This window comes from Acipenser ruthenus, chromosome 4 (assembly GCF_902713425.1).
Source record: "Acipenser ruthenus chromosome 4, fAciRut3.2 maternal haplotype, whole genome shotgun sequence".
In the NCBI taxonomy this organism is placed as follows: Eukaryota; Metazoa; Chordata; class Actinopteri; order Acipenseriformes; family Acipenseridae; genus Acipenser; species Acipenser ruthenus.
The window spans coordinates 5,212,412-5,239,314 of record NC_081192.1 but is presented as its reverse complement, the minus strand read 5'-3'; the positions used below and the strand labels follow the sequence as shown (position 1 = coordinate 5,239,314).

Genomic DNA, 26,903 nt, shown 5'->3' with positions numbered 1-26,903 from the left:
AGAAATAAATAAAATCAATAATAAAGTCTACGGATGAGAAGCACAAAGTTAACAAGTGGCATTTGTAGTTAATTCTATTTCTTTCTGTTCTATAGATATTATTTTAAATTTCCGAACGACGTATGTCAGCAAGTCTGGGCAGGTTATATTTGAAGCAAGATTAATTTGTATCCACTACGTAACAACATGGTTAATCATCGATCTGATTGCTGCCCTGCCCTTTGATCTCCTGTATGCTTTTAATGTATCAGTGGTGAGTATCGTCACATCTTTTTAATACGTCTTCACAAGTATTTGCTGCACATTACCATTAAAACCCAGAGGGAGGAATATTCTTTGTGTGCTAAAACTCTAATATATTTGATTACAAACAACACCATTAAAAAAGACTTTCCCACAGCATTACATTATTTAAATAGTCATGATGGAGGCTATTCATTATGCATAATCATCCTGGGAGCCAAGTCACGAAAGCACCTACTGTAGGTTGTGTGTATTTTGAACTTTTCCATTCATTTGCAGTATCATTTACTATTTCCTAATCATCTGTAAAATTAAAATTGTTTTCTTAAGAGTAAGTAAACATAGTTTATTAATTCGAGGGCATATTTATACAACGAGTGTTGAAAGAGCTAGTGTTGCATAACTCTTTCATATTCAGCAGAGTGAATATTTTGTATGGAATCGACCTTGCATTCATTCAAGTCTTTTAACAGAATGACTAGTTGAAAAGCACTGTTCCAGATTATATGGCCTTGCCATGCAGATGCCAAGATTGATTTAAGGAAAGTAACCCCCCACCCCTCCGAATTCAGCAGTTTAAAAATACTTTCCTTTCCAAATATTGTATTTGTTACAGAAACAAAATCCTCCATTAACGTGCCTGGAGTGTTGTGTTTATTTTACTCATGAAGATGGCCCCCTTAGCTCAGTTATTACTTGGTTTCTAGGCCACTTTTGGGTTTGTGGGACATTCACTTTCTCAGTGTGTGTTTTCTTTGGTGTCAGAAAAAAACTTGACCGTTGTCAAATGTGTCCTTTAGGTCCCATGGGTACTTCACATCAAATAAGTTCTGCACAATACAAAAATGTATTAGTGAATTTGAGTGCACATTTAAAAATGTTGTGATCTACCCGCTGTGGACAGCATTTGTCATTGAATGTAGAATCTGGATGTGTGAGATAGTCGATTTCTGCAGAGACAGTGCTTATAGATTGTAACATTATGATAGGGTAGCTCATGGTCAAGGCTGGCTAGTGGCAGGAACAGCAGAGGCTGAAGTTCAGCACTTAGATTGCACACTTTTATTGCAAAGTTTAAGAGATGTTGCCAAACACAGGATTAAATCTTAGACAAGACAATACTATGTTAGACATATTTTCATTACATCTTTGGCCTTTGGCCTTTGGCCTCACCTTTCGAGGTACCCCTGCCCACAATTTAGTTTGCTGATAGTGGAGAAGCTGATTGTAAGGAAGCCATGGGCAGGTGAGCAGTAGAGCTGCCCTGTTCCTTAGACAAGGCCAAAAAACAGGTGGAGGAACTCTGACACACAACAGGGACGCATGGATCGAGGTAAGATATAAAGCCCTTCCTATCTGATCATTGGACGTGTTGTTTATTGAATGACAAATGAGATATGAGCCAATTTGACTGACAGATGTCTGGTAATATAGACACCTAATATGCTTGATGATTGCTATTTTAATCTAGCTTAAAAGTGAGTTCCCTGCCACTGCTTTGTTGAATGAGGTAAGCAGAGCTGTCTCCCATGGGTCATCATCGGTACACTTTGAAATATGTGGGTCTTTTTTAGGATGCTGCATTTTCTAGGCTAGAATGAAGACCATTATTTATTTAACAACTCATTCTTTAAAAAAAAATAAACAAATACCCTGGAAGCTATTCAACCTTTCCCAATTATAGACTCTCCCTGGTCCCTTGTTGTTAACACACATGTGCGGTAGCCTACCTTGGGAGAATCTGACATTTCAGCAATAGGGACAGAATAAACTGCCTGTCATTTGCAGCACACTCATGTGTTGCAGTGCTGGAAGGTACAGGAATGTGACTAAACTGTTTCATAATAATTTCAACTGTACAATACTTAACTCAAATTCTTCTTATTCAAGTTTATTACTGTTCTTTGAATACAGATTATTCAGAACATTAAATCTGTGTACTGCTGAGATCACACAGTACAATATGTACCATAACATTGGAACAATGAGATGATTGTGCACATTTAACTTCTTTTTATGTGTTTATTATTTTGTATTTCTTTAGTTTATGTTAGTTTATTACAGACATTGTTTATTAAATAGTGTGTTCTCTTAGTAAACATTCCTTTGACAAAAAACACAATTTTAAATTACAATTTTTAATTACTGATCAGAAGGACCATTTTCTTAAACAAAACAGGATTTAAGCAACAGAAGTAATAATGTCAGGGTTTCCCCGTGACTTGACGTGACAAGTTAGAGGTTATGTTTTAAGCTTGATCATACCGTATGTTACCTTAAATCCTGCATGTTGTAATAAATAATATCCACCTAATTTTCCACTTACTTATTTTGTCTTCAGAAATAAAGAAAAAAGCTCTTCCTTGTACAGGCTGAAGTCTAATGAAGGTTGTAATGGCTGTACATTTGATAATATGGTTCACTCATTACAAATCACTGATTGCTTTTCATCTTATAAAACAGCTTCTGAATGTCTGTTTCAATTTCATCAGTCTTGTTGTGTATGGAGGAATCTCTGCTTGTCTTCATGTTAGCTCGATTAAATCTGCCACTGTACAGGTACCAGGGTGGATGGTTTATTATTGAATATATGAGGTCCACTGTTCACATCTGTGCTCCAGTCAGTGTCTGCCATATGTGTTAGTGCTACACACCAGAAATAAGTACATGTGACAAGCAGAATGGTTGTGTTTCGATGGTAATAACACCTTTTTGTTAATGAATTTTATATAGCTTTTTCTTTTCATTTTTTATCACTGTCATTGTATTTTTTAATTTTGTTTTTATTCTAACTGTTAGCTGCAGAATGTTACGACTGTTATTTATACAGTATGTCTGGAATGATCACTGCTATAAAATACTGACTTATTTTAAAATAGTTTTGCCTTTTCAATGTTCATAGCTTATTGGGCTTGCATAATGATGTTATTATTATGACTGCATAATAAACGCCCCCCCTCTTTGTAACTTTTGGAAACCGTCCATGTTAACTATGCAGCCTTTTCAGTGATACAGTCCTAGTATATCTTCAATCACCAGTGCAAGGCATATTCACCAGCAGCTACAGAACCCTTGATGTTGATTATTATTTTTAAAAAAAGAGATGCTGACTTCCTCAATGGCATATCATTAAGGATACTGTAAGCTCTACATAAAAATGAATGGGGTTTTCTGTGTATATAACATCTTTATTGTCTGATCAAACCAAACCTTAACAGCTGAATTTGAAGAATGTCTTTCCTTAGATCAACTCTTGCATCAACGCAGCATAATCTCGAACAGTGCGTTACTCCCAGTCATTTTATCGAAGGATTTGATTAAATTACAACTAGATTCCAAAATTATTCTAAAAAATCCCTCTGGAACATTGAATACACAAAGTTATTCAAAGATAGAACTCTCAATACATAACATCAGGTATTTTGTAGTGCTGTATATTTATTATTCAAAGTGTAAAATATGTGAAAGTTTAATAACTTTATAACCCTAAGATCTAAGGCAACAGTAAAAAAAAAAAAAAAAATTCAGTTTCCCTGAAACTCGTATCCATTTTACCAAGGTTTTTTTTTTTCCTAGCCATTTGGGAGTTAAAAAAAATAAAGATTTCCCAAGACAGTCTACTAATGGAAGAGAGATTGGGATTTTACACTTTTAAAAATCAATTTCAATTTTTAACATCTCTTGTAGCGCACTTTTACAAGTTCTGAACACAAGACTTATTACAGCTTCAGCCTCTCCAATTATCTCCCATAATCCTGAACCATGACTTTGAATGGTTTGTTTCCACTCAGGTATCACTCGTTCACCTTCTGAAAACCATCCGTCTGTTACGGCTCTTGCGTCTGCTGCAGAAGCTGGATCGATACTCCCAGCACAGCACAGTGGTCCTCACCCTGCTCATGAGCATGTTCGCCTTGCTGGCTCACTGGATGGCATGCATCTGGTATGTCATTGGCAGGATGGAGATAGAGGCTAATGATTCTTTCTCTTGGGATATAGGTAAGCCTTTTTTAATGGTGAATGCTGTGTCTTTCCTTCATTACCATACTTCAAACTCTCTGCTACTGATAGCGATCTATTACTTCTGACAAACATTCAAAATCTGTGTAAGTGACTTAAGTCAACCGCTGTATCACTGCATCGCATAGAGGAGCTGAATGAACGAGACAGGTATACCTGCCACTGAACTCTCAATTGGCCGCAGGGACACGATGGAAACCAGGGTGACAGTGGTTTAATGTGGAGTCTGCAAGGTGTTTAAATTGCTCTGGTGAAATACGATTCCTTCAATGAAGTTGGGGATGGAAATCACGACAAAGTCTGTTACTCAGCATAGCCCATAGTGATCCCTTTTGCAACTGTACCTGTGTAGTTCGTAACCATTTATGCAGTCTTACATACAGAAGCACCGGCCACCCCAAAGTGCTTAAATGAGTCTTTCCCAATGTTGTGTAACTTGTATAACTGTAGCTTGAATAACTGACTTGTCTTGGGGCAGCCAATTTACACGAAAGTGTGACAACTTATTGCAGGTGTTTTATTGATTTTTTTGTACAATCCCTTGAATTTAGATAACATTTTAGGATACCACAACACTTGTCAGAATTACTGATTAAACACATGACACATCTTGGTAGAAGGATCTGTTCAACGATAGCAAGGGAGTTAGTTAACAAGAGGTCAACAATGGGTAACACATGGCCATCCCCAATTGTTCTACATTTATTCATCTTTTCGATAACTTGATACTTACTCTAACTTGTTATCAGGGCTCTGTTGGAGGTAGATCAATTAAGTTACTGTACAAATGGAAATTATACAGAAATGTGATACTTTACAGTACAGGCGGTGTTTGACCTTTGTGTAGCATCCAGTTGCTGGATTTTAAACTGTAGATGAAATCAATGGCAGCCCCAGTTTCACACTGGCACAAGATGACATGGAGTTTTACAGGTTGGTTTCATGGCTTGTAGAGACTGGTTTTACATTGAAGCAAAACAAACCTATAGGATTCTCTGTATCATCATAGGGGTATATTCAAATTGTTATAGCAGTGGATTGAAATAATGCCACTGTTTAAAAAATGATGCAATCCCAAGGTCTGAAATCAGATATCCAGAATTATCTTTCATTGTTACTTTCTGTAAAAATGTGAAAAAAAAACTGTTGAAGATTAATATTTTTGTTATTTAAGTGAATTAATAAACACCAATTTTTCTTTATTTTTAAAAGTTTTATTGAAAATATATTATAACAATGAATCTAATATGAATTTGATGTCTCTCATAGATACTTTAAGACAGATTAAATTATTACCCACAAAACTCACAAGGCGAATTGAAAAACAAGTCCAGGACAAAGCAGCTGCCAACGTATTTTAACACCCATCTTTTCATTTGTTAAAGGTTGGCTTCATGAACTGGGGAAGCGTTTGGAATCTCCATACCATAATAATAACAGTCTTGGCGGTCCCTCAATTCGAAGTTCCTATATTGCTTCTCTCTACTTTACACTGAGCAGCCTTACCAGTGTTGGCTTTGGAAACGTCTCAGCCAACACCGATGCAGAGAAGATCTTCTCAATCTGTACTATGCTGATAGGGGGTATGTCAATGTTTTTTCCCAAAATATTGCTAAGTAATAGCATGTATCCCAACATGAGACATCACTTACTGTACCTCCACAAATGGAGAATAATGAAAGCTGTTCTTATTCATGACTTCCACAGTGTGCAATAAATAACAATTTACACATGTTCATCCTTAGAATTAAATGTCCATTGCAAATTAAAAGTAGGTTAAAATGGATTCATTGTAAATCCTTCACTAGAACTGTTTTGGTTTCAAATTCCATTGTGACTTTCAATATATTAAATAACATATTGAATAAAACTCACTTTTCAAATTCACTCCTTACTAAATATACCTACAGTAATCTTATCTAAATCTAATCACTTGTGTACTTTGGATGAATCCTAAATATGTAATAGCTTATACAGGGGAATGTTATGGATAAAATATACATTAGTGTTTTTTTTGTGCAAAATACTTCTCTTTCTAACACACCATCACAAATAGAAGTTTAAGGCAGTCATCATCCAAATAAGACTGTAAGAAGAACAGCAGAAATAATCTTAGTGTAACCTACAGTATTTAAGTACACGTCATCAAGTATTGAACTGGGCTTGCATGTAACCCTTCCTAGAGGCACAAACTCACTGAGTAGAAACCTTCCAGTATTTAACTTTAAATCTTTTTTAAACGTCTCCCTACCATCGTGGAATCTCCTTTGTGTATTTAGTTTTTTTTTAAAAAAACATCCTTAAACGTACAATTCCACTGCCATGAATGAAAGGAACGACCGAAGTTCCAGAACCCCAAACAGAGACCACCAGCCGGAAGTGAATATCAGCTCAGACCGCAGGGTATAGCGTTCTATTGACAAGTATTGGATGGCCACCTAGTTGCAGCGATTAGAGGTTTAAAAATCAGTGTGGGTGTTGAACAGGCTGAATTCCTGAGAAGGGGATTGTAAGAGATTAAACAAAGTACTTTGATTTCTGTCCAAGCGTCCCTCGGGTTTTAATGAACTTTTTTTTTTTTTTAAGAAAAAGCTCTGCACTGGATTCCCTTCATACCACTTCCCAATGTTAACAGAATTCCATATCGATTACTTTGTCCAAAGTGACTTATCAAGGGAGTAACATGCAAAATGTATTCGCTATAAGAATCTGTACCTGTTCCTAACGTGGAGACCTTTTAAACACACTGTATATGAAAATACACAACATTTAAGATCCATTTTACTAGTACACCATATACTGTACACCAAGATACTGCATAAAATAGTTTCCCAGAAGACCCAGTGCTTTTAATATATTTAATTATTACAATTCAAGGCAGCAGTAATTACTGCTTGATAACTGTCCGCTGTGACAATTAGCTGTTCTAAGCCTTAATAATAAAGTGTAAAATTAGATTCCCTATGTTGTGTGGTCCAGTGGTTAAAGAAAAGGACTTGTAATCAGGAGGTCCCCAGTTCAAATCCTGGCTCACTCACTGACTCATTGTGTGACCCTGAGCAAGTCTCTTGCACTCCGTCTTTCTGGTGAGATGTTGTTATAAGTCACTCTGCAGCTGATGCATAGTCACACACCCTAGTCTCTGTAAGTCACCTTGGATAAAGGCGTCTGCTAAATAAACAAATATTAATAATGCCAAATCAAACTGGAATCTTTGCCTACTGTGAAGGGAGCTGGGGGGTTTGTTGTGGAGAAATTTTTTTTTTTTTTTTGGTACAGTGTTGGTGGATTTGTCCATCTTGAGTGTACATAAGCACCTTGGCTTTGAGAAATACTGTATATCTTTAATTAGGTTCAGCATTCTGCTATTGAGATAGTTGCGTTCCTCAAAGCCCCATTCGTAACTCTTACACTGTGCAGGAAGTGAAGTGTCGGTGCAGAAGAGTCCAAACTTTAGGCATTGTTTCCCTTTACTAATTGTTTCTACATATTTAAAATAGTTTTGTAATTTATTATACTGCATGTTACATTATGTATAAATCCCATTGAAAGACTACACTTCTTTAAAGAGCAATAACACACACAAGATGAAACGCATACAGCGCTAGCTCCTGCTGCAAGTTGGGGGACTGGTAAACTAAGGTCCCTACACAAAGAAGTAATGAAGTAAAATAGGATTCATTTCCCAATTTTTTATATACTCCAAGAGCAATTATATGCTGCTAAATCTAAGGTTTGTAAATTACATTCTTGTGCATAAATACTCATTGTTTAATGTAAAAGTGAATTATTCAATGTAGGTATAGTTTTATAAATCCTTACATTATTCTGTATTTAAAAGGTTAAATCTAATTCATTGAAAATAAATACTGTCATTAAGGATTTGAGTATGCAGCAGAATTGTTATTCATATGAAAAACATATTATGTGATATTAAATTACATAAGAACTATTTTGTGACCTAGACCAGTTTCATCGTCAATGGATAACATCCTGTATAATATAAACAACATTTAGTGTTTTTTATTTAACAACTGCAGGTTTCAATACTATAATACATATATTGTGTGCTTTCATTTGTTGACAAATGCAAAAAAAAAAAAAAACATGGTTGTCAACAATGTGTCTACAAATGGTTTGCAAGAACAAAGAAACAATGACTCTATTTAAAAACAACGCAGATGGAAAAGAGAACATGTATAGTACAAAGACAGCAGCATGTGTCAGGTCTTTCAACAACAAATTGAACACAGGGATCTCCATTGTGAAGATCTAGTGGACACACCTGTCTGCAGAGCATGTTTTAATGATGACAAAATAAAGCCTTTGCCAACTGTCAGAATATTAATGGAATAGAAGCAGTAAAGCATGACACAGAATGTTACTGGCATATGTAACAGGGCAGAGGCTGGGCACAAACCGGCAACCCCGCGCACCACAAGTGAGTGTCTAAACCACAATGCAAAAGAGCCAGGATCCGTAATGGCAGTGTATCACACAACACTGCCCTTTACACATATAAGCAATAAAGCATGACCCATTAGGCCTTCCCATTGTACTTTGATGCGTTACGCTCATCTATTTAATGCAGGCTTTTATTCAAATTGTTCTGGTAAACGAGTATATCCAGTTTACCGGCTGTATAATCTATCTTGTCTGGTACTTTTAGTAAAATAGATTTTTTTCAGACATTTTTATACTAAATTCACTTTTTGTAGAAAGAAACTCTTTTATCTGTTTTGAAAGTAATAAACATTAACATTGACAGAGCTACAATACCAACAGCAAAAGTGTTTTATGGACAGTATGTTGAACAAAAAAGCCACACACCTTAACACTGCTCACACCACAGACACCACTCACACCACTCACCACTCACTCCTCACTCACACCACCACTCACACCACCACACACCACTCCCTCACACCACACACACCACTGACACCACACACACACCACTGACACCACTCACTCACACCACACACACCGCTCACACCATACACACCACTCACAACACACACACCGCTCACATCACACACACCACACACACCACTCACATCACACACACCACACAAACCACACACACCACTCACACCACACATACCACTCACTCACACCACCACACACACCACTCACACCACACACACCACTTACTCACACAGACCACACACACCACTCACACCACACACACCACTCACACCACACACACCACACACACTGCTCACACCTTAACACTGCTCACACCACACACACCACTCACACCACACACTCCACTCACTCACACCACCACACACACCACACACACAACTCACACCACACACACCGCTCACACCACACACACCGCTCACATCACACACACCACTCACATCACACACACCGCTCACACTGCTCACACCACTCACACCACACACACCACACACACCACTCACACAACTCACACCACACACACCACTCACACCACACACACCACATACACCACACTCACACCACCACTCACACCACTGACACCACTCACTCACACCACACACACCACACACACACCACTGACACCACTCACTTACACCACCACACACACCACTCACTCACACCACCACACACACCACTCACACCACACACCACTCACTCACACCACACACACCGCTCACACCTTAACACTGCTCACACCACTCACACCACACACACCACTCACTCACACCACTCACACCACACACTCCACTCACTCACACCACCAAACACACCGCTCACACCACACACACCGCTCACATCACTCACACCACACACACCGCTCACACCACACACACCGCTCACATCACACACACCGCTCACATCACACACACCACACACACCACACACACCACTCACTCACACCACTCGCACCACACACACCACTCACTCATGCCACACACACCACTCACTCACACCACCACACACACCACACACACCACTCACTCACACACACTACACACACCACTCACTCCACTCACACCACACACACCACACACACCACACACACCACTCACTCACACCACCACACACACCACACACACCACTCACACCGCTCACATCACACACACCACTCACACCACTCACACCACACAGACCACACACACCACACACACCACTCACTCACACCACCACACACACCACACACACCACATACACCACACTCACACCACCACTCACACCACACACACCGCTCACACCTTAACACTGCTCACACCACTCACACCACACAGACCACACACACCACACACACCACTCACTCACACCACCACACACACCACACACACCACATACACCACACTCACACCACCACTCACACCACACACACCGCTCACACCTTAACACTGCTCACACCACACACACCACTCACACCACACACCACTCACACCACCGCTCACACCACACACACCACTCACACCACTCACACCACCACTCACACCACACACACCACTCACGCCACCACACACACCACACACACCACTCACACCACACACACACCACTGACACCACTCACTCACACCACACACACCGCTCACACCATACACACCACTCACACCACACACACCGCTCACATCACTCACACCACACACACCACTCACTCACACCACCACACACACCACTCACACCACACACACCACTCACTCACACCACCACACACACCACTCACACCACACACCACTCACTCACACCACTCACTCACACCACTCACACCACACACACCGCTTACACCTTAACACTGCTCACACCACACATACCACTCACACCACCACACACACCACTCACACCACACACACAACTCACACCACACACACAACTCACACCTCACACACCGCTCACATCACACACACCACTCACACCACACACACTGCTCACATCACACACACCACTCACATCACACACACCGCTCACACCACACACACCGCTCACACCACACACACCACTCACTCACACCACACACACCACTCACTCACACCACACACGACTCACTCACACCACTCACACCACACACACCACTCACACCGCACACACCACTCACTCACACACACCACACACACCACTCACTCCACTCACACCACACACACCACTCATTCACACCACCACACACACCACTCACACCACACACACCACTCACACCCCCACACACACCACACACACCACTCACTCACACACCACACACACCATTCACTCACACAACACACACCACACACATCACTCACACCACAAACACCACACACACCACTCACTCACACCACTCACACACACCACACACATCACTTACACCACACACACCACTCACAACACTCACTTACCATTAAAACAACTGGAGTTTCTCAGTGTAAAAAGCAGAGGAGCTAGGCATTTTGGAAGATGTGTCAATATTAAATCTTTTCCAACTGTGTCTTTGAATATTATTATTATTATTATTATTATTATTATTATTATTATTATTATTGTGTATGTATTTATTTATTAGCAGACACCCTTATCCAGGGCGACTTACAGTTGTTGCAAAGTATCACATTACAGATAATAGCGTTATAAAATACAATAAAATCAGTAGTAAGAGGAAATTCAAATGAGAAAAGATAAAAAAAATATGGTAAATAATAAGCAAGTAGTAAATACAATAAATGGATAAGAGCGATTTGAAATAAGAGCAGTTACAAAAAAATGTGAATACAGATAGCTTTAAGAGTAAAATCAAGTACAAGATACAGAAAGCATAATTATGATTGAGAGCAGTAGTAGAATACAGCAAAGTGTGGAGCAGTTCAGTGCAAGTACAAGATGATGGAAGTACTGATACAGGTGGGTGCCATATAGTCCAGTTCAGTCGAGAGTTGTTTTAAGTAAAGTTCAAGTATATTATACTTGAATGTCCATTGGGTAACATTTATTATAGTGGGGATGGCCTGAATAAAACACAGATAAGGCAATTTTGTGTATGCTGTGAATACATGTAAACATAAGAAAGAAGCTTGGGTTTGGTGATTTACTCTTTTTATTCTTCCCCTGTCCCCAGCATTGATGCACGCACTGGTGTTTGGCAATGTGACTGCTATCATACAGCGCATGTACTCCAGATGGTCCCTCTATCACACCAGAACAAAGGATCTGAAAGACTTCATTCGGGTCCATCACCTGCCACAGCAGCTGAAACAAAGAATGCTGGAATATTTCCAAACAACCTGGTCTGTCAATAATGGAATAGATGCTAATGAGGTATCTCCAAACAGTTCCCTTCATTTGGCATTAAAAAATCTACCACTATATCCTGTAACCCTACGTTAGAGTACCCTTTAAGCAAAGGCAGGTATGTTTCAGATACTGCTAACATTACTGTGTGATAGCTGTCAATTTATTTTAAAAAAAGTTAAAAAACAATACGAATTTCAGAGCTTATTACTCCAAAGTGTTGGCCACAACTGCTGTTTAGTATAATATAGTATAGACCAGTACAATAGTCAAATTTGAAATAACACTTAAAACTCAGAACTTAGCATACCTATGAGACATTCAACACAGCCCTATAACAACATTTATTGAAAATGAACAGGCATATACATTAAAAACTCATGTGACACATAGGCGTAGATGTACTAAGATGGGCCAGTCGCAGTGCAAACATACCGCAATTTGCATTTTTGTTACAACAATTCGCAAAGTGCACATTTTGTTGTATGTACTAAGAAAAAATATGTTAATGAAGAGAGCCGCAGTATACTCATTTAAGTATTATTTGCGTCATCTTAGCGAGATCTCTACATTTTTTTCAAATAAAATAGCGTCAGTTGAGTTGTGGTTTGTTGCAGCAGACAAAGGATAACGTCTATACATGCAAGGGTGCAAGAATCAAAATACCATTGTTTTTGTTAAATGTAAACGTCACCTGTACAATGCATTCTGATCCGTCTTCATTTTACCTATTTTAATACTGTTTTATATATAATGAAAGGCAGTTTAATCCCATCAGATTCTATAGTGGGGTCCCCACCTTCACCACCAAAAAGCTTTTCATAATCATACAGTAGCCCCTCGCTAAACCGGACATGTTTGTCTGTCATAAGGAGGTGTCGGGTTTAAATACAATACAATAAAATCACACACACATACATTTACAGTTCCTGATGTATTTTAAATATAAATCTGTACAGTAGGCCTATACAGTATACAGTACAGTAGTAAAATCAAATGAATACCTAGCGCACTTTCATTTTACTTTAGCCTACTGGCAACACAAAATAAATCATGCTGCTGCATCCTACGCATTGGTGTACAATGCGAATAAAAGATTATTTTAAATTGAAACTAAATGATTTTAGTTTTTTTTTTAAATGTTATTTTAATTATTCTTATTTTAACTTGGTCTACTTAGTAGCCTAGACAATTAACACACAATAGATCATGGTCCTATACAGATGCTCAGAATGAGCTGGAGGGGTTAGTGGCACATGTGTGCAGTCTATTACTCCCAACATGCTGGAAAAACCAGAAATGTCATAGAAATGTGATTTCAAGGCTTGTAAGTACACCCTGACTTTAATGAAAATTAGGGACTTGGGTGTTCTTCTAAAAAATACATTGAGCACAACTGGTAACACACGAGAAAAAGCGGACTGGGAAATGCCAGCAACAATTGCGACTGTTTAAAACATGCTTTCAGAAGTTCTTAACAAATTGATGCAATTGTGTCGCAATTGCCCACAGCTTTAGTACATCTCATTACAATACTTTTGATCCCTCATTTGCACTATCGCCACCCTGTTTTTGCAAATTTCTGCAGGAACGCCCAGAATTACATATTCATTTAAGACTAAAGCGCAAATAAGAACTGCGGCTGCAAAGCATTAGTTAAAATGATGCCAACAGCGTTGCATTTGTTTAGTACATTTTACCTACACTTCTGACTGGTTTGCATGTGGTTTGCAACGATTGCGACAGGCGCAACACTTTAGTACATGTACCCCAGAGAGTAAGTTACTCAATGGCCCAAAACCTTATCTGGAATGCTGTTGGTAGTAGGTTTTGAAAGTAGGTACTAATCCACTTATCTTTTGAATAATGTTTCATGAAAACAATTCCAGTGTATTATGTGTCGTCTTCTTCTTTTGTTTGCTCGAAGCTGTTAAAGGATTTCCCAGATGAATTGCACTCAGACATTACTATGCACTTGAATAAGGAGATTCTGCAGCTGTCCCTGTTTGAGTCTGCGAGCCGCGGCTGCCTCCGGTCCTTGTCATTGCACATCAAAACCTCTTTCTGTGCTCCTGGGGAGTACCTCCTGCGGCAGGGAGATGCTCTGCAGGCTGTCTTCTTTGTCTGCTCAGGTTCCATGGAGGTGCTCAAAGATGACATGGTCCTGGCAATTCTTGGTAGGTGAGCCCTAAATATCTTGCGGAAATATTATCTTGCATTGTCCTGTTAGTTTTTTTAGATCCAGTCCATAGCTTTATAAACTGCAATCAAATCATCTTGAGATAAAACTATAGAAAGTGTGGATTGGGTGGGTATGAGGTGGAAGCTTGAATTAACACTGCCATATATCCGACAAATAATGTGTGTCATGAAGCAAACATTTACACAAAATGTATTTTTCAATGTCTGAACACACCCTTACATGTGAAACGCCTCAATAATGGAACAACAAAAATAGCACTGCTGAGAGGTGACACTCATTAATGAAGCCTATTCTGAAACCATTGAGAGGTGACACTCATAAATGAAGCCTATTCTGAAACCATTGAGAGGTGACACTCATTAATGACGCCTATTCTGAAACCATTGAGAGGTGACACTAATTAATGAAGCCTATTCTGAAACTATTAAGAGGCGACTCTAATTAATGAAGCCTATTCTGAAACCATTGAGAGGTGACACTCATTAATGACGCCTATTCTGAAACCATTGAGGTGACACTCATTAATGAAGCCTATTCTGAAACCATTGAGAGGTGACACCCATTAATGAAGCCTATTCTTAAACCATTGAGAGGTGACACTCATTAATGAAGCCTATTATGAAACCATTGAGAGGTGACACTCATTAATGAAGCCTATTATGAAACCATTGAGAGGTGACACTCATTAATGAAGCCTATTCTGAAACCACCATTTACTCTTTCAGTGGGATGCAATGGTTATTTCAAACAAACAAAGGTAAATAAATAAGTAAAATTGAAAAAGCTGTAGTGACAATGGCTTTGCTGTGATATGTTCCTCAGTAATAGTGGAAGCCCTTATTCAGATAATTCACTCCCGAGTTTCATTATTACCTAGTAACACTCCACAGCAAAGCGATTATCCCTTACTTAAACCTTAAACATAAATGTTATGATGCATTTGATTCAACCCATTAAATCTAACATCTTAGTAACATAAACATTAATGTCAATGTCTTGGAAAGATTAGACATTTTTTGATGTTTTTCTGCAAATTCTGCTGATGCTCTTGACATGATGAAGGATTATTGAAATTGTGCCAGTACTTGAATCGTGCTAGTTTCTAAGGAAAAGTGAAGTGTCATTGGGGACTTCTCTATTTGTAATACTGCACCTTGTTCTTATAATTGAACTACACTGTAGCTCTCCAGCCTAACTTCCTACAGTATTGGATACCTGTGTGTAAATTAATTTGTTCAATTTTGAATTCGATATCAAGAATCACAGCTTTCTTATTTTATTTACAGATTGTGTTTATTCATTACGTTTAATAGCAACATATTAAAATAATGTGTTTTTAAAGTATTGTTTTATTTATGAATACAACCAACTGGAAGCTCTCCTAGACTGTTGTTAAATAAAGAACAGCTTCATGAAGTAGCTCTGAATGTCATTTTCACAATGCTTTTTCACGTCGTTTTTATGCTGTTTGCAACCATTCTGTGTTTCTGCGTGGTTTTTGGTTTCGTTGCTCAAATGTTGAGTAATTCTCTTTTTAGACAGATATGTTTTATATACAGATATCAATTTCTGATGACATTTTATTCATACATGTGAATATCTGCCCCTTTTTTATATACAGAAATACATATTTGATATAAAGGTGACAATTATTAACATCAGTAAAAAAAGAGAGCTAATTAAGAGAAAAATCTTATATTTTATACAGATCAAATCAGCCCAAGTTATACAAAGTTTCTAAAAAAAGAATCAATAGCTGCTACACTGAGGGCCATCAGATAAATGCTTGTCATAAATGTCCCTTTCCATTCTGTGACTTGAAGCATTAGTATATATCTGTGTAGAATCACCTACAGCTTTTGACTCCAAAGTCACTGAATTGCTGCAAATTGACCTTAGTAAATGGAAGGGGAATGAAGTTGAAGTATTGCATGTAATTTCCTGACAGAAACTCCTGGCTCACTGATTTGTATTGTACTGCAAAGTATAAAACACTGATATGATTTCTTTAAATCATTTCAAAGGAAAAGGAGACCTAATTGGAGCCAACCTTTCGATTAATGACCGAGTGATAAAAACCAATGCAGACGTCAAAGCTTTGACTTACTGTGACCTGCAGTGCATTAACCTGAAAGGACTTTATGAGGTGCTGGACCTGTACCCTGAGTATGCACACAAGTTTGTGGAGGACATTCAGCAGGACCTCACCTACAACCTACGAGAAGGACATGAAACTGATGTGAGTGCCTGCCTTCTTTTTTAACATTAAAAGCAAAGGTTTCCATGAGGTTTCCATGAGCTTTTGCTCATAGGGATCCTATTTATTTGAGGTACAATCATTCCCAACAGCTTACAGCATAAACTGCATCAGTTATTTCAAAGTATTCACCAGTTGGGAAAGCGCAGTTTATTTGTGTTTATAGAACACGTGTTAAAAGATTTAGCGTTGAATTACTTACAGAGTGAATCACTTTTTTTTGGTATCACTCATTTTGGTATTTACTGTATCTTGGATTAATTTGAATCTAAAGACAGAATGACTAGACACACTACAGAATGACTAGACACACTGCAGAATGACTAGACACACTACAGAATGACTAGACACACTGCAGAATGACTAGACACACTGCAGAATGACTAGACACACTGCAGAATGACTAGACACACTGCAGAATGACTAGACACACTGCAGAATAGACACACTGCAGAATGACTAGACACATTGCATTGTTGTGCTGTGTTTTTAATTCACTAATGAGGGGGCTCGTCATTTATTCGACCGTCAGTACCCCAGTACCGTCACTACGCTACGTTATTAATTGTAGCTAAGGATGGTTCATTTACACCTTCACTTATTTCAATTTAGGGGCAAGTTTGAAATCCCGTTCTGTCTCACAGCATCTGGTTAATCTGGAGCCACATGGTAACCCTACGTTACACTACGCTACGTTATGTTATGATATGCTATGTTACACTATGCTACATTACGTTACAGTACGCTATGTTACACTACGCTACATTATGTTACTCTACTCTGTTATGCTACGCTACGTTACACTACGCCAGTGGTTTTCAAACTGGGGTACGCAAGCTCTCGTGAAGGGGTACGCGAGAAAAATCCTGTAATGGCGGACAACGCATTTTTTTACCATGTTGTACTACTTTGAAATCAAATCAACAATGTTGAATCTCCTTTCAAATAAAACCACAGCTGTACTGGTGTATGTTTCCTTTCTGTTGGGCACGGTTATCTCTATGAATACAGCTGGCTGTTGACAGTGAGTGAGCGTTGAGCGCACACATGGCTAACTTACATATTTAAATAGCAAGGCGGTGGTGACTGCAGTTTGTTGGCTAAAAAAAAAAATCAAAAAAAGAAACTCAAATATTGTCATTGTATGATGTTGCTTCTTTTAAAAATGTGTAGTATTTACTAGGTATGTTTACTTTCTGGAGTTTAAATGTTCAGTGTTAGAAGTTTAACCAGTTCAGCCTTTTACCTACCTTTACGTTTTTAAATAACCATATTATTGAGTTGAGCAGGCAGCTGGGCCGCCCTACTTCAGACAGTGAAGTCACTCGCTTGTTCTGCACTGGAGCTGGAGCGACACGACTGTTATCTTTACTTGCAATGCTTTTATGCAGTGTTAGACTGGGGGCTGGACTCACGTGGACGCGGTCCACTTACTTTTTTGGAAGGGAGGACTCAGTCCACCCACTGTTTTTGGTGAAACAGCATTTTTCACACTCGCCATTGTTATATATCTTGAATAGTAGCCTGTTTTATTTCTCCCCAATACTTCATCATTTAATGTTCCCGACGCAGCTTTTCCTTGTATTCCGTGTGCGTCTGCTCTCTGGAGCACACGCAGTCACTGGAGTCTTTGTACTGAAATTGACAGACGGCACCGTGAACTGAAATTGACATGACAACTGTTTGGGGCAAAACAATTTTTTATTTTTTTTTGTAAAGAATGTTATCACATGATAATAACGTGCTGAGTCAGTTAAGACATTTCTAAAGTAAACTAAAAAATTCGCATAACAGCTAACCTTGCTTTTATTTTCTTCCAAAACTGCCTCCATCATCGATCCTGCGTTCCTAGCAAGATCTCTCAATTTGCTGAAAGTAATCATGAAAGGTTATAATATAGTGAAAGTTATTTAATATCATATCAGTGTTTAATAAGACAATGCACACCTGTTTGTACTAGGCTATAATATAAAGCCTTCTGTTCTTTATTATATTGCATACATTGTGTCATGTTATTTTTTTATTTCTAATCTGCTATTTTGTCCGATTTGTAATATATATTTTTTAATTATGCATTCTGTTTGCTTGTTTCTTATTTCAGTGATCTGTGATGTCTGTATGTGATATGTAGTACTATATTGCATGTAAAAAGGGCACAGGTGTTTGGCTGTTGCTACTTTTTATTTGTGATCTGCAGTTGCATGGTCTTTTTTTTACGGCTTTTTCTTTGTAAGAGCTTTAAGATCCTTAAAAAAAAGAAACAAGGACCAGGGGTCACAAATGGAGATTAGATAAAGGGGCATTCAGAACAGAAGATAGGAGGCACGTTTTTAAACAGAGAATTGTGAGGGTCTGGAACCAACTCCCCAGTAATGTTGTTGAAGCTGACACCCTGGGATCCTTCAAGAAGCTGCTTGATGAGATTCTGGGATCAATAAGCTACTAACAACCAAACGAGCAAGATGGGCTGAATGGCCTCCTATCTGACATAAAGGTTATGGAGCAATCTAGGTACTTTACCTAGATTGCTCCAGTAAAAACCCAACTGTATAAATGTGTAATTGTATGTGTAAAATAATGTGAATTCTTGTAACAACTGTAAGTCGCCCTGGATAAGGGCGTCTGCTAAGATATAAATAATAATAATAATAATGATGACAGTTGTTGTTATTATTATTATTATTATTATCAGGAAGGATGTTCTTCCTTACAGTGAATTTGTGACGTCAAGGCCTTGTTATTTGCCTCTCTCGATAATATATCGTTGCTCTCCGGTTTTATTATTATTAGTTTATTTAGCAGACGCCTTTATCCAAGGCGACTTACAGAGACTAGGGTGTGTGAACTATGCATCAGCTGCAGAGTCACTTACAACAACGTCTCACCCGAAAGACAGAGCACAAGGAGGTTAAGTGACTTGCTCAGGGTCACACAATGAGTCAGTGGCTGAGGTGGGATTTGAACCGGGGACCTCCTGGTTACAAGCCCTTTTCTTTAACCACTGGACCACACAGCCTCCTTTTAAATAATCATTGTGTAATCCTAACATTTTTTAAAACATTGTCAGACATGTTATTGTAAATGTTTAAACACTTTTCTTTGGGACCAGTTAGGAGATGTGAATAGTCAGATTGTTTTCCAAATGATTTCATGATGTGGGCATAACAGGCTTTAACATTTTTGAAAGTCCAGTGTTGGACCGAATATAGCCTGCAGCTGAAAAAATATTTCTCAAGAACAGGCAAGGATAGGCCTCCTGGTTTAGAGAGGGAGTGTCTCCTTTTCTTTATTCTGGGCTGGGAACCCTCCATAGACAATCTACCCAGCAGTGAGATTGGCAGCATTTTCCAGTTTAGCAGGTGCTACCATTAGTTCTAATTATTATACGACTTACTGGTAGCCTAAAACAGTTCCAATCTTCACATAATATAATTCTTTACATGCCCATTTACACTTTCCCATCCAAATAACAGTGTGATTTTTCATGGAACCCGGCTCCCCAGTTATGAATATTGTCATCTTTTTAGGTGTAAAATTGACTGCACTGACACTGGAAATGCCCCTGGACCCCTGGGGGCCTATAGGTCCCAGACCCCTTGCACAAAGGAAAACGAGCACCGTTGGTCCACATGGCGTAACCAGACAGAGTCCACTCACTATTTTCTGTAGGAGTCTAACCCTGCTTTTATGTGTTTTTTTTATTATTATTTAATTCGTTGAAGAACTCCTTTGTCATGTGAGTGCATTACCCTATGCCTCCACACTGGCAATTATTAATAAAAGCAAAAGCACGATATTATTATTATTATTATTATTATTATTATTATTATTATTATTATTATAAAAATGAATACTGGGATTTAGAAAAAAAATAAATCCCAAAATCCAAGGATTGGGAAAAGTGTCTGGAATTGGATTCCCTACTCCAGACCTATTGAGTGTGTTCATCTCATACAGCGAGTGCCCATCAACAAGCTTTACTGGTCTCACAGCTGATTAACACAAACAGACGACTGCACTAAACACTTTAACACGTAAGCATTTTGCTAAAAGTCATTTCGGACTGCCTGATATAAATATCTCCTTTCTACTTTCAATAAATTAGCTCTTGGACATATTCACTTCAAACCAATGTGCTTATTATGGCTAGAATCGATACCGCACAAGACACACACAGCCTTTTACAGTGTCCCTGCAAAGTGTTCAACGATAAAATCCGAGTTCAATTAAAAAAAAAAAAAATCAGTTTTCTCTCTACACGTTTGCATTTGTTTGAAGAAATGCATGACTTGTTTACAATTGCTTTTTAAAATTTTGTTTGGAACCTTAGTTTTGTTTTTCAAAAGCATAACCTGTTTTTGGACATAGCATTTTTAGTTGGTGCATTTGCACTGTTGATAACTAATAACATTTTATTTTGTTAGTATTTAACAGCAGTTTTCCATTTACAGCACTTAATCTAACAATTAGAAAAGACCATTATGTTTTCCTGTTTTCATAGGTATATTATGACTGCGGGTCTACTTAAATCGCTGATAATTTACATGTTTTTTCCCAGGTAGGTTATGGAATAAAATTAGGATTTCGTTGACCTGTTTAAACATTAAATAAACTTAAGTAGATAATATTTTAGAGCACTATAAAACCCTAAAAATAGTGGTACTTGCTTCCTTACTAAACGGAGTGCTGTCATTTGTTGAAGGCAAGCATGCTGTTGCTGTCGACATTCTCTGTCTGTGGTGTGAAAACTTGCCCATACATTCATGCATGTCAAGTCTCAAGGTTTACCCATGAAACACACGGTTTTTCACAATGTTGAGAGTCTCACGGCCGTGCAATGGATTCTCAAGTTTGTGCATAAGTTTGTTATTGTTTGCGAAGCTGCAAAACCCTTTATACATGATACAGCGGTAAATCCCATACAACTGTCCAAGCGTATTATTTCATTTTGGGGGAGTGGGAGGGGGACGGGGGACGGGGCGGGCTCACCATGAAGAGGTGTACATTACCATTCTATATTCCAGTAGCTGCTACGCAAACTCCCCCCCTTACTCCAATGATAGAATTGCCTTGTTGTCTCAAACTGACGGGTTGTCTGTGCGAGTCTTCTATGTTTCTGTACACAACACGTCATTACTCGGAGAGAGTCGGAGAGGCTGTCAGAATGTCCCTGTGTCGTTCACGCAGAAATTACCACAGAAATAAGAGAAATGGACATCAATGAAAATGTCATTATTAAAGTCGAAAAATATAATGTTATTTATGATGCCAGTGTCAGTGGTTATAAAGACAATAAAAAGAAATAGGCCATATGGTAAGAAATAACAGAACAATTGGAAATTGATGGTATGTCTCTCTCTCTCTCTCTTTATTTCACCTTAATTTTAGTCGAAGTGACAGGAAGTGCCACACACTGGTTTCGTATTTCTGTAAAATGAGGCTTCTTTGTTTTAATAATGTTGACCAATAATAATAATCACATTCACACACTACTAACTGAAGATTTTGATAAAACTGAAAATCAATAAAAAATATATTAAACTAATTCTCAGTATTTACAAAGAAATGTGTAGATGTATTGTTTTTTAATGTTTTACATGGTAAACCAGATCACATAAAACATTCACTGTTAAATGTCATTTTTTAGTGTGTGGTGTACCAAGTATTACTTTGTTTTATTTATTTTATTTCATCTCCACAAAAGGAGCAAAAGCAGACAGTATTTTCTGTTCATGACTAGCTACAGTTGTGTTTTTTTTATGTACTCGTGCTGTATTTGTGTCATTTGCTTCGCTCACAGTGTGCGTAGTCCATAAGTCTAGGTCAGTGGCATAGCTGTCAGCCATATGCAAAAATCTTGATCCGTCACCAGCACTACCCCCACAGACAAAATCTAGGTTTTTCATCAGTCTCAAGATTTTTCAGCAGGGGTCTCACTGGTATGAACACTTAGGGGTTGACATGTCATTGTACATGTCATTGAAAGAGAACATGCCTATTTGGGTCTAAAATTCTAACTTCGTTAAAAAAGTAAGCAGCAGGCTGTCTGAAGCGAGGTGGCTGTGCTCGATCGTACCCGCAGTACTGATTTAACTTGGCTACAACCGACAGAAATACTTTTTGTCTGCTCTGACATTCAAGTTTGTTTCCTGAAAGCTATTGTTTGTTTTACGTTCTGTTTAGCAGCCTCTCGTTTGATGTGTGATTCTGAAGCTAAATAGCGATCGATCGTATTTTCTCCAAAGTCACATTACAGGATGTGCAAAACAATTTACCTCCATCTGCATGTAAAGTTTCTTCGGGAAATGTCTTGACATGGTCCTCAGCTAAAATATATTTTGCTTTTTTTTTCTTTGTCGTCCATTTTTGGTATTTTACCTACAACGCTGAAAACTAGATTTTAGCAACCTAAATCAAAATAACAATGCAACACTGACCTTGTCCCACCTCTTACTGTACAGCACAGGTCACAGAAAAGCCAGTACAGACACACTGATAGATTAAAACATTGTTGTCAGAAAACAAGAAAGTGAACCACTTTTTTAAATGTTATTTGTCTAAGGATGGTTCATTGCATACTAGTCCGGTATGCACTGACCCCTAAAAGACGTGAATTTCGTGGTGATCCCTCAATTTCCTGATTTCCACGAAATCCTGAATTAGGTAGACCCCTAATTATGACCCTAAATCAGATGGGGTACGCGGTAGACTACATTATTTGGAAGGGGGTACGGGGCCTAAAAAGTTTGAAAACCACTGCACTACGCTACTCTGTGTTACGCTACTATTAACTAATTTTGCTGCACAAAGTCGAATAATACCTGCTGAATACGTTAGCATATTGAATTACATATCGCTTTGTAGTTTTCCATATCCTTTACCAAAAACGCTACACTACACTACGTTATGTTACGCTACTCTACGTTACACTACGCTACATTACGCTACTCTATGTTACGCTACTATATGTTACGCTACTCTATGTTACGCTACGTTACACTATGCTACGCTACATTACGCTACTCTATGTTACACTACTCTATGTTACGCTACTCTGTTACGCTACGTTACACTATGCTACGCTACGTTACGCTACTCTGTTACACTATGTTAAACTACACTACATTACTCTACATTACACTACTCTATGTTACACTTCTCTACGTTACACTACGCTAAATTACGCTACGCTACGTTACACTTCGCTATGTTGCTATGTTACACTACGCTACATTACGTTACACTACGCTACTCTGTTACGCTTCTCTACGTTACACTATGTTACATTGCGCTACGCTACGTTACACTACGATAATTCATTCTACGTTACACTACACTATATTGCACTACGCTATGCTATGTTACGCTACTCTATGTTACACTACGCTACGCTATGTTACACTACTCAATGTTACACTATGCTACTCTATGTTACGCTACTCTATGTTACACTACGCTACTCTATGTTACGCTACTCTATGTTACACTACACTACTCTATGTTACGCTATGCTACGTTATACTATGTAACGTTATGCTATATAACGTTATGCTATGCTAAATTATGCTAAGTTACTTTACATAAATTGCACATTTAGTTTTGGATTTGTTTTTTTTTGTTTTTTTTTAAAAAGCTATTACCTCTATTTTTCAGTACAGATTATCTTGGAAAGTGAAATCTCAGTGGTGTTTGTGTCTTCCATGAGTGATTGAAAAATAAACAAATACATAAAAGAGATAATAGATTAAACTATGTTGATTGAAAAAGTAATCAATCAATTAAAATATCTGTTAATTGATTTATTAGTTAATCAATTTCAGTAGGTATGGTGTAATTGAGGAAAGAAAATAAACAAGGGAGAGCGATCTCTCTGCAAACTAGGTGCTTGCATCTCAGTACACTAGTCCTGAACAAACAACTAATAAATAACTAAATAATACTGTGGATAACACCATTCACTTTGTACCCCTAAGAAATCTAGGACACTTCATGTCAATTGTGTGTGTGTGTGTGTGTGTGTGTGTGTGTGTGTGTGTGTGTGTGTGAATGCAAGATTGGCAGGGATTGGGGATCTGTCCCTACCAGCAACCACAGGTATGGCCATTCCCCAATTAGGTAATTTAGTGCTATTTGGAGAGTGGCCACATGTATTTAAGGGAGGAGAAATTGTGTGTGTGTGTGTGTGTGTCTGTCTGTCTGTCTGTCTGTCTGTCTGTCTGTCTGTCTGTCTGTCTGTCTCTCTCTCTCTCTCTCTCTCTCTCTCTCTCTCTCTCTCTCTCTCTCTCTCTCTCTCTCTCTCTCTCTCTCTCTCTGTGTCTTTGCCCATCTCAGTCTCTGTGTGTGTCTCTGTGAGTGAGTGAAGGAAGGAAGGCAAATGCACAGCCTGACATTAGTGTTTGTGGTCAATTTTATTTTGGCCCTGTTTGTTTGTTTCAGATGCATTTGTGTTCCTTTAATAAATGTGTGCAACAGCGTTTTAAACTGTATCCGAGTCTCATTCCTGATGCTATCCTGCCACACAGCTGATGTCAGTTTGCAAAGAAAAAGCAGAGTTGTAATTGTAGCTTGCTTTATAGAATGGATTCTTGTAATAGCAGATTGTACATTGCAAATTGGACCATTATTGTACAATGCCAGTGGCACATGCTTCACCATGATGGAAGTCTGTGGATAGGTGTGAAGTCATTGTTGTTGTCCTCTCTTTGTTATTTGCCCACATAGGAGTTGCACAAAGCAAATAATCACTTTATAATTCAGTTTTACATGAAATTGCTATTCGTTAATTGTAAAATATTTAATTATTTGTGAGGTTTACTGTAGAATGAAAGCTCCTGTCATGCTGCAGTACTGCATTTTAAATTTAAATAGGTTCCCCCTTCAGTGTTATAGCTCTCAGGATGCTTTGTTAGTGAAGCAGATGCTATTTAAATGCGGCTGTGGTTTTGATACATTGGGTTATTAGGCTAATGTGGTCACACTCAGCTCTGAATATGTGAGGATTTGAGATCTTAGCATGTGAATGTAGAAGAAGAAAAGGGTTGTTTCCGCAGGTCATTATCTATGATAATAAGGTCCCTAGAGCTGTATTTTAATCATCATCTTAAGACTGAGAGAACCCATTAATAAAACAAGTCTAATTTCATCAGGCCATTTACAGTATCGTGTAGCAGTAACAGTCTTTACAGGATGCATTTACCCTCCCCCTCATAAAAGTACTTACTGAAATCATTAAAACTACAAGCACTGCAAAGATCTGTGAACACGCCGAATTAGGCAATTAAGCAGTGTTTGTGTTTGACTTGCATTTGAAGGACAACGCTCCTATTCCATACTGTTATAAGGAATGTTTTGTTTAATTAATTTTGAATAATTAAATCAAGTTAGCAATTTGTGAAAACTCTTTCAGCAATTTTATTTTATACTGGTTTTCTATTTCAATTTTCTTTTTCCTAACAATAAATGTTAGCATTTGTGCGAGATTCAGGGGGCGGGCATAGGGGGTGCTTAATTAATGTCTATCATTATTAACTCTCTATTTAAAGCACAGTCTTATGCACTTCCCCTGTCTAGCGTTTTCGTTTTGTCCTCCTCCTTCTTCTACATGCCTTTGCATCGGTCTCCTCTGGGGGGCAAATGAGTCTCACTTTCCCGACCTCAGGTCTGCTTCAGTGACCTCGTCCTCGCTCTGGGGGGTTCTCGCCGCTGTGAGTCAGAGGGGACGCCCGACCACACTATCCTGTCGCAGCTCATGCGCTAATCTTACCTTATCACCCAAGGCTCTGTTCTATTTCCCTCGGGACGTGGCCCGCTTTACACTCTCAGTGCCGAGTCCCAGACTAACCCATCTCTCTTTGTTCCAGGTTCCCTGCGGGATGCCTCTCTGTTCCCGGCTTTGGAGGCCTGTGCCTCACCTCGTCCGAGGGGAGCACCAGATCAGTCAGGGAACCCTTTTCTATCTCTCCTTTCAGGTCCTGATTCATC

At 38.6% G+C, this 26,903-nt stretch overlaps 1 protein-coding gene across 2 annotated transcripts in view; it reads left to right on the top strand.

The window, feature by feature from the left end:
- The window catches only part of LOC117399756 (potassium voltage-gated channel subfamily H member 8-like), a 102,948-nt gene that overhangs the window by 43,742 nt on the left and 32,303 nt on the right, over nt 1–26,903 (top strand). For both annotated transcript variants that reach the window (XM_059021542.1, XM_033999124.3), the window contains exons 6-11: nt 96–253; nt 4,035–4,242; nt 5,649–5,846; nt 12,290–12,489; nt 14,390–14,639; nt 16,690–16,904. In XM_059021542.1, coding sequence (XP_058877525.1) covers nt 96–253; nt 4,035–4,242; nt 5,649–5,846; nt 12,290–12,489; nt 14,390–14,639; nt 16,690–16,904 — 1,229 coding nt within the window. The remainder of the gene's footprint in view (nt 1–95; nt 254–4,034; nt 4,243–5,648; nt 5,847–12,289; nt 12,490–14,389; nt 14,640–16,689; nt 16,905–26,903) is intronic.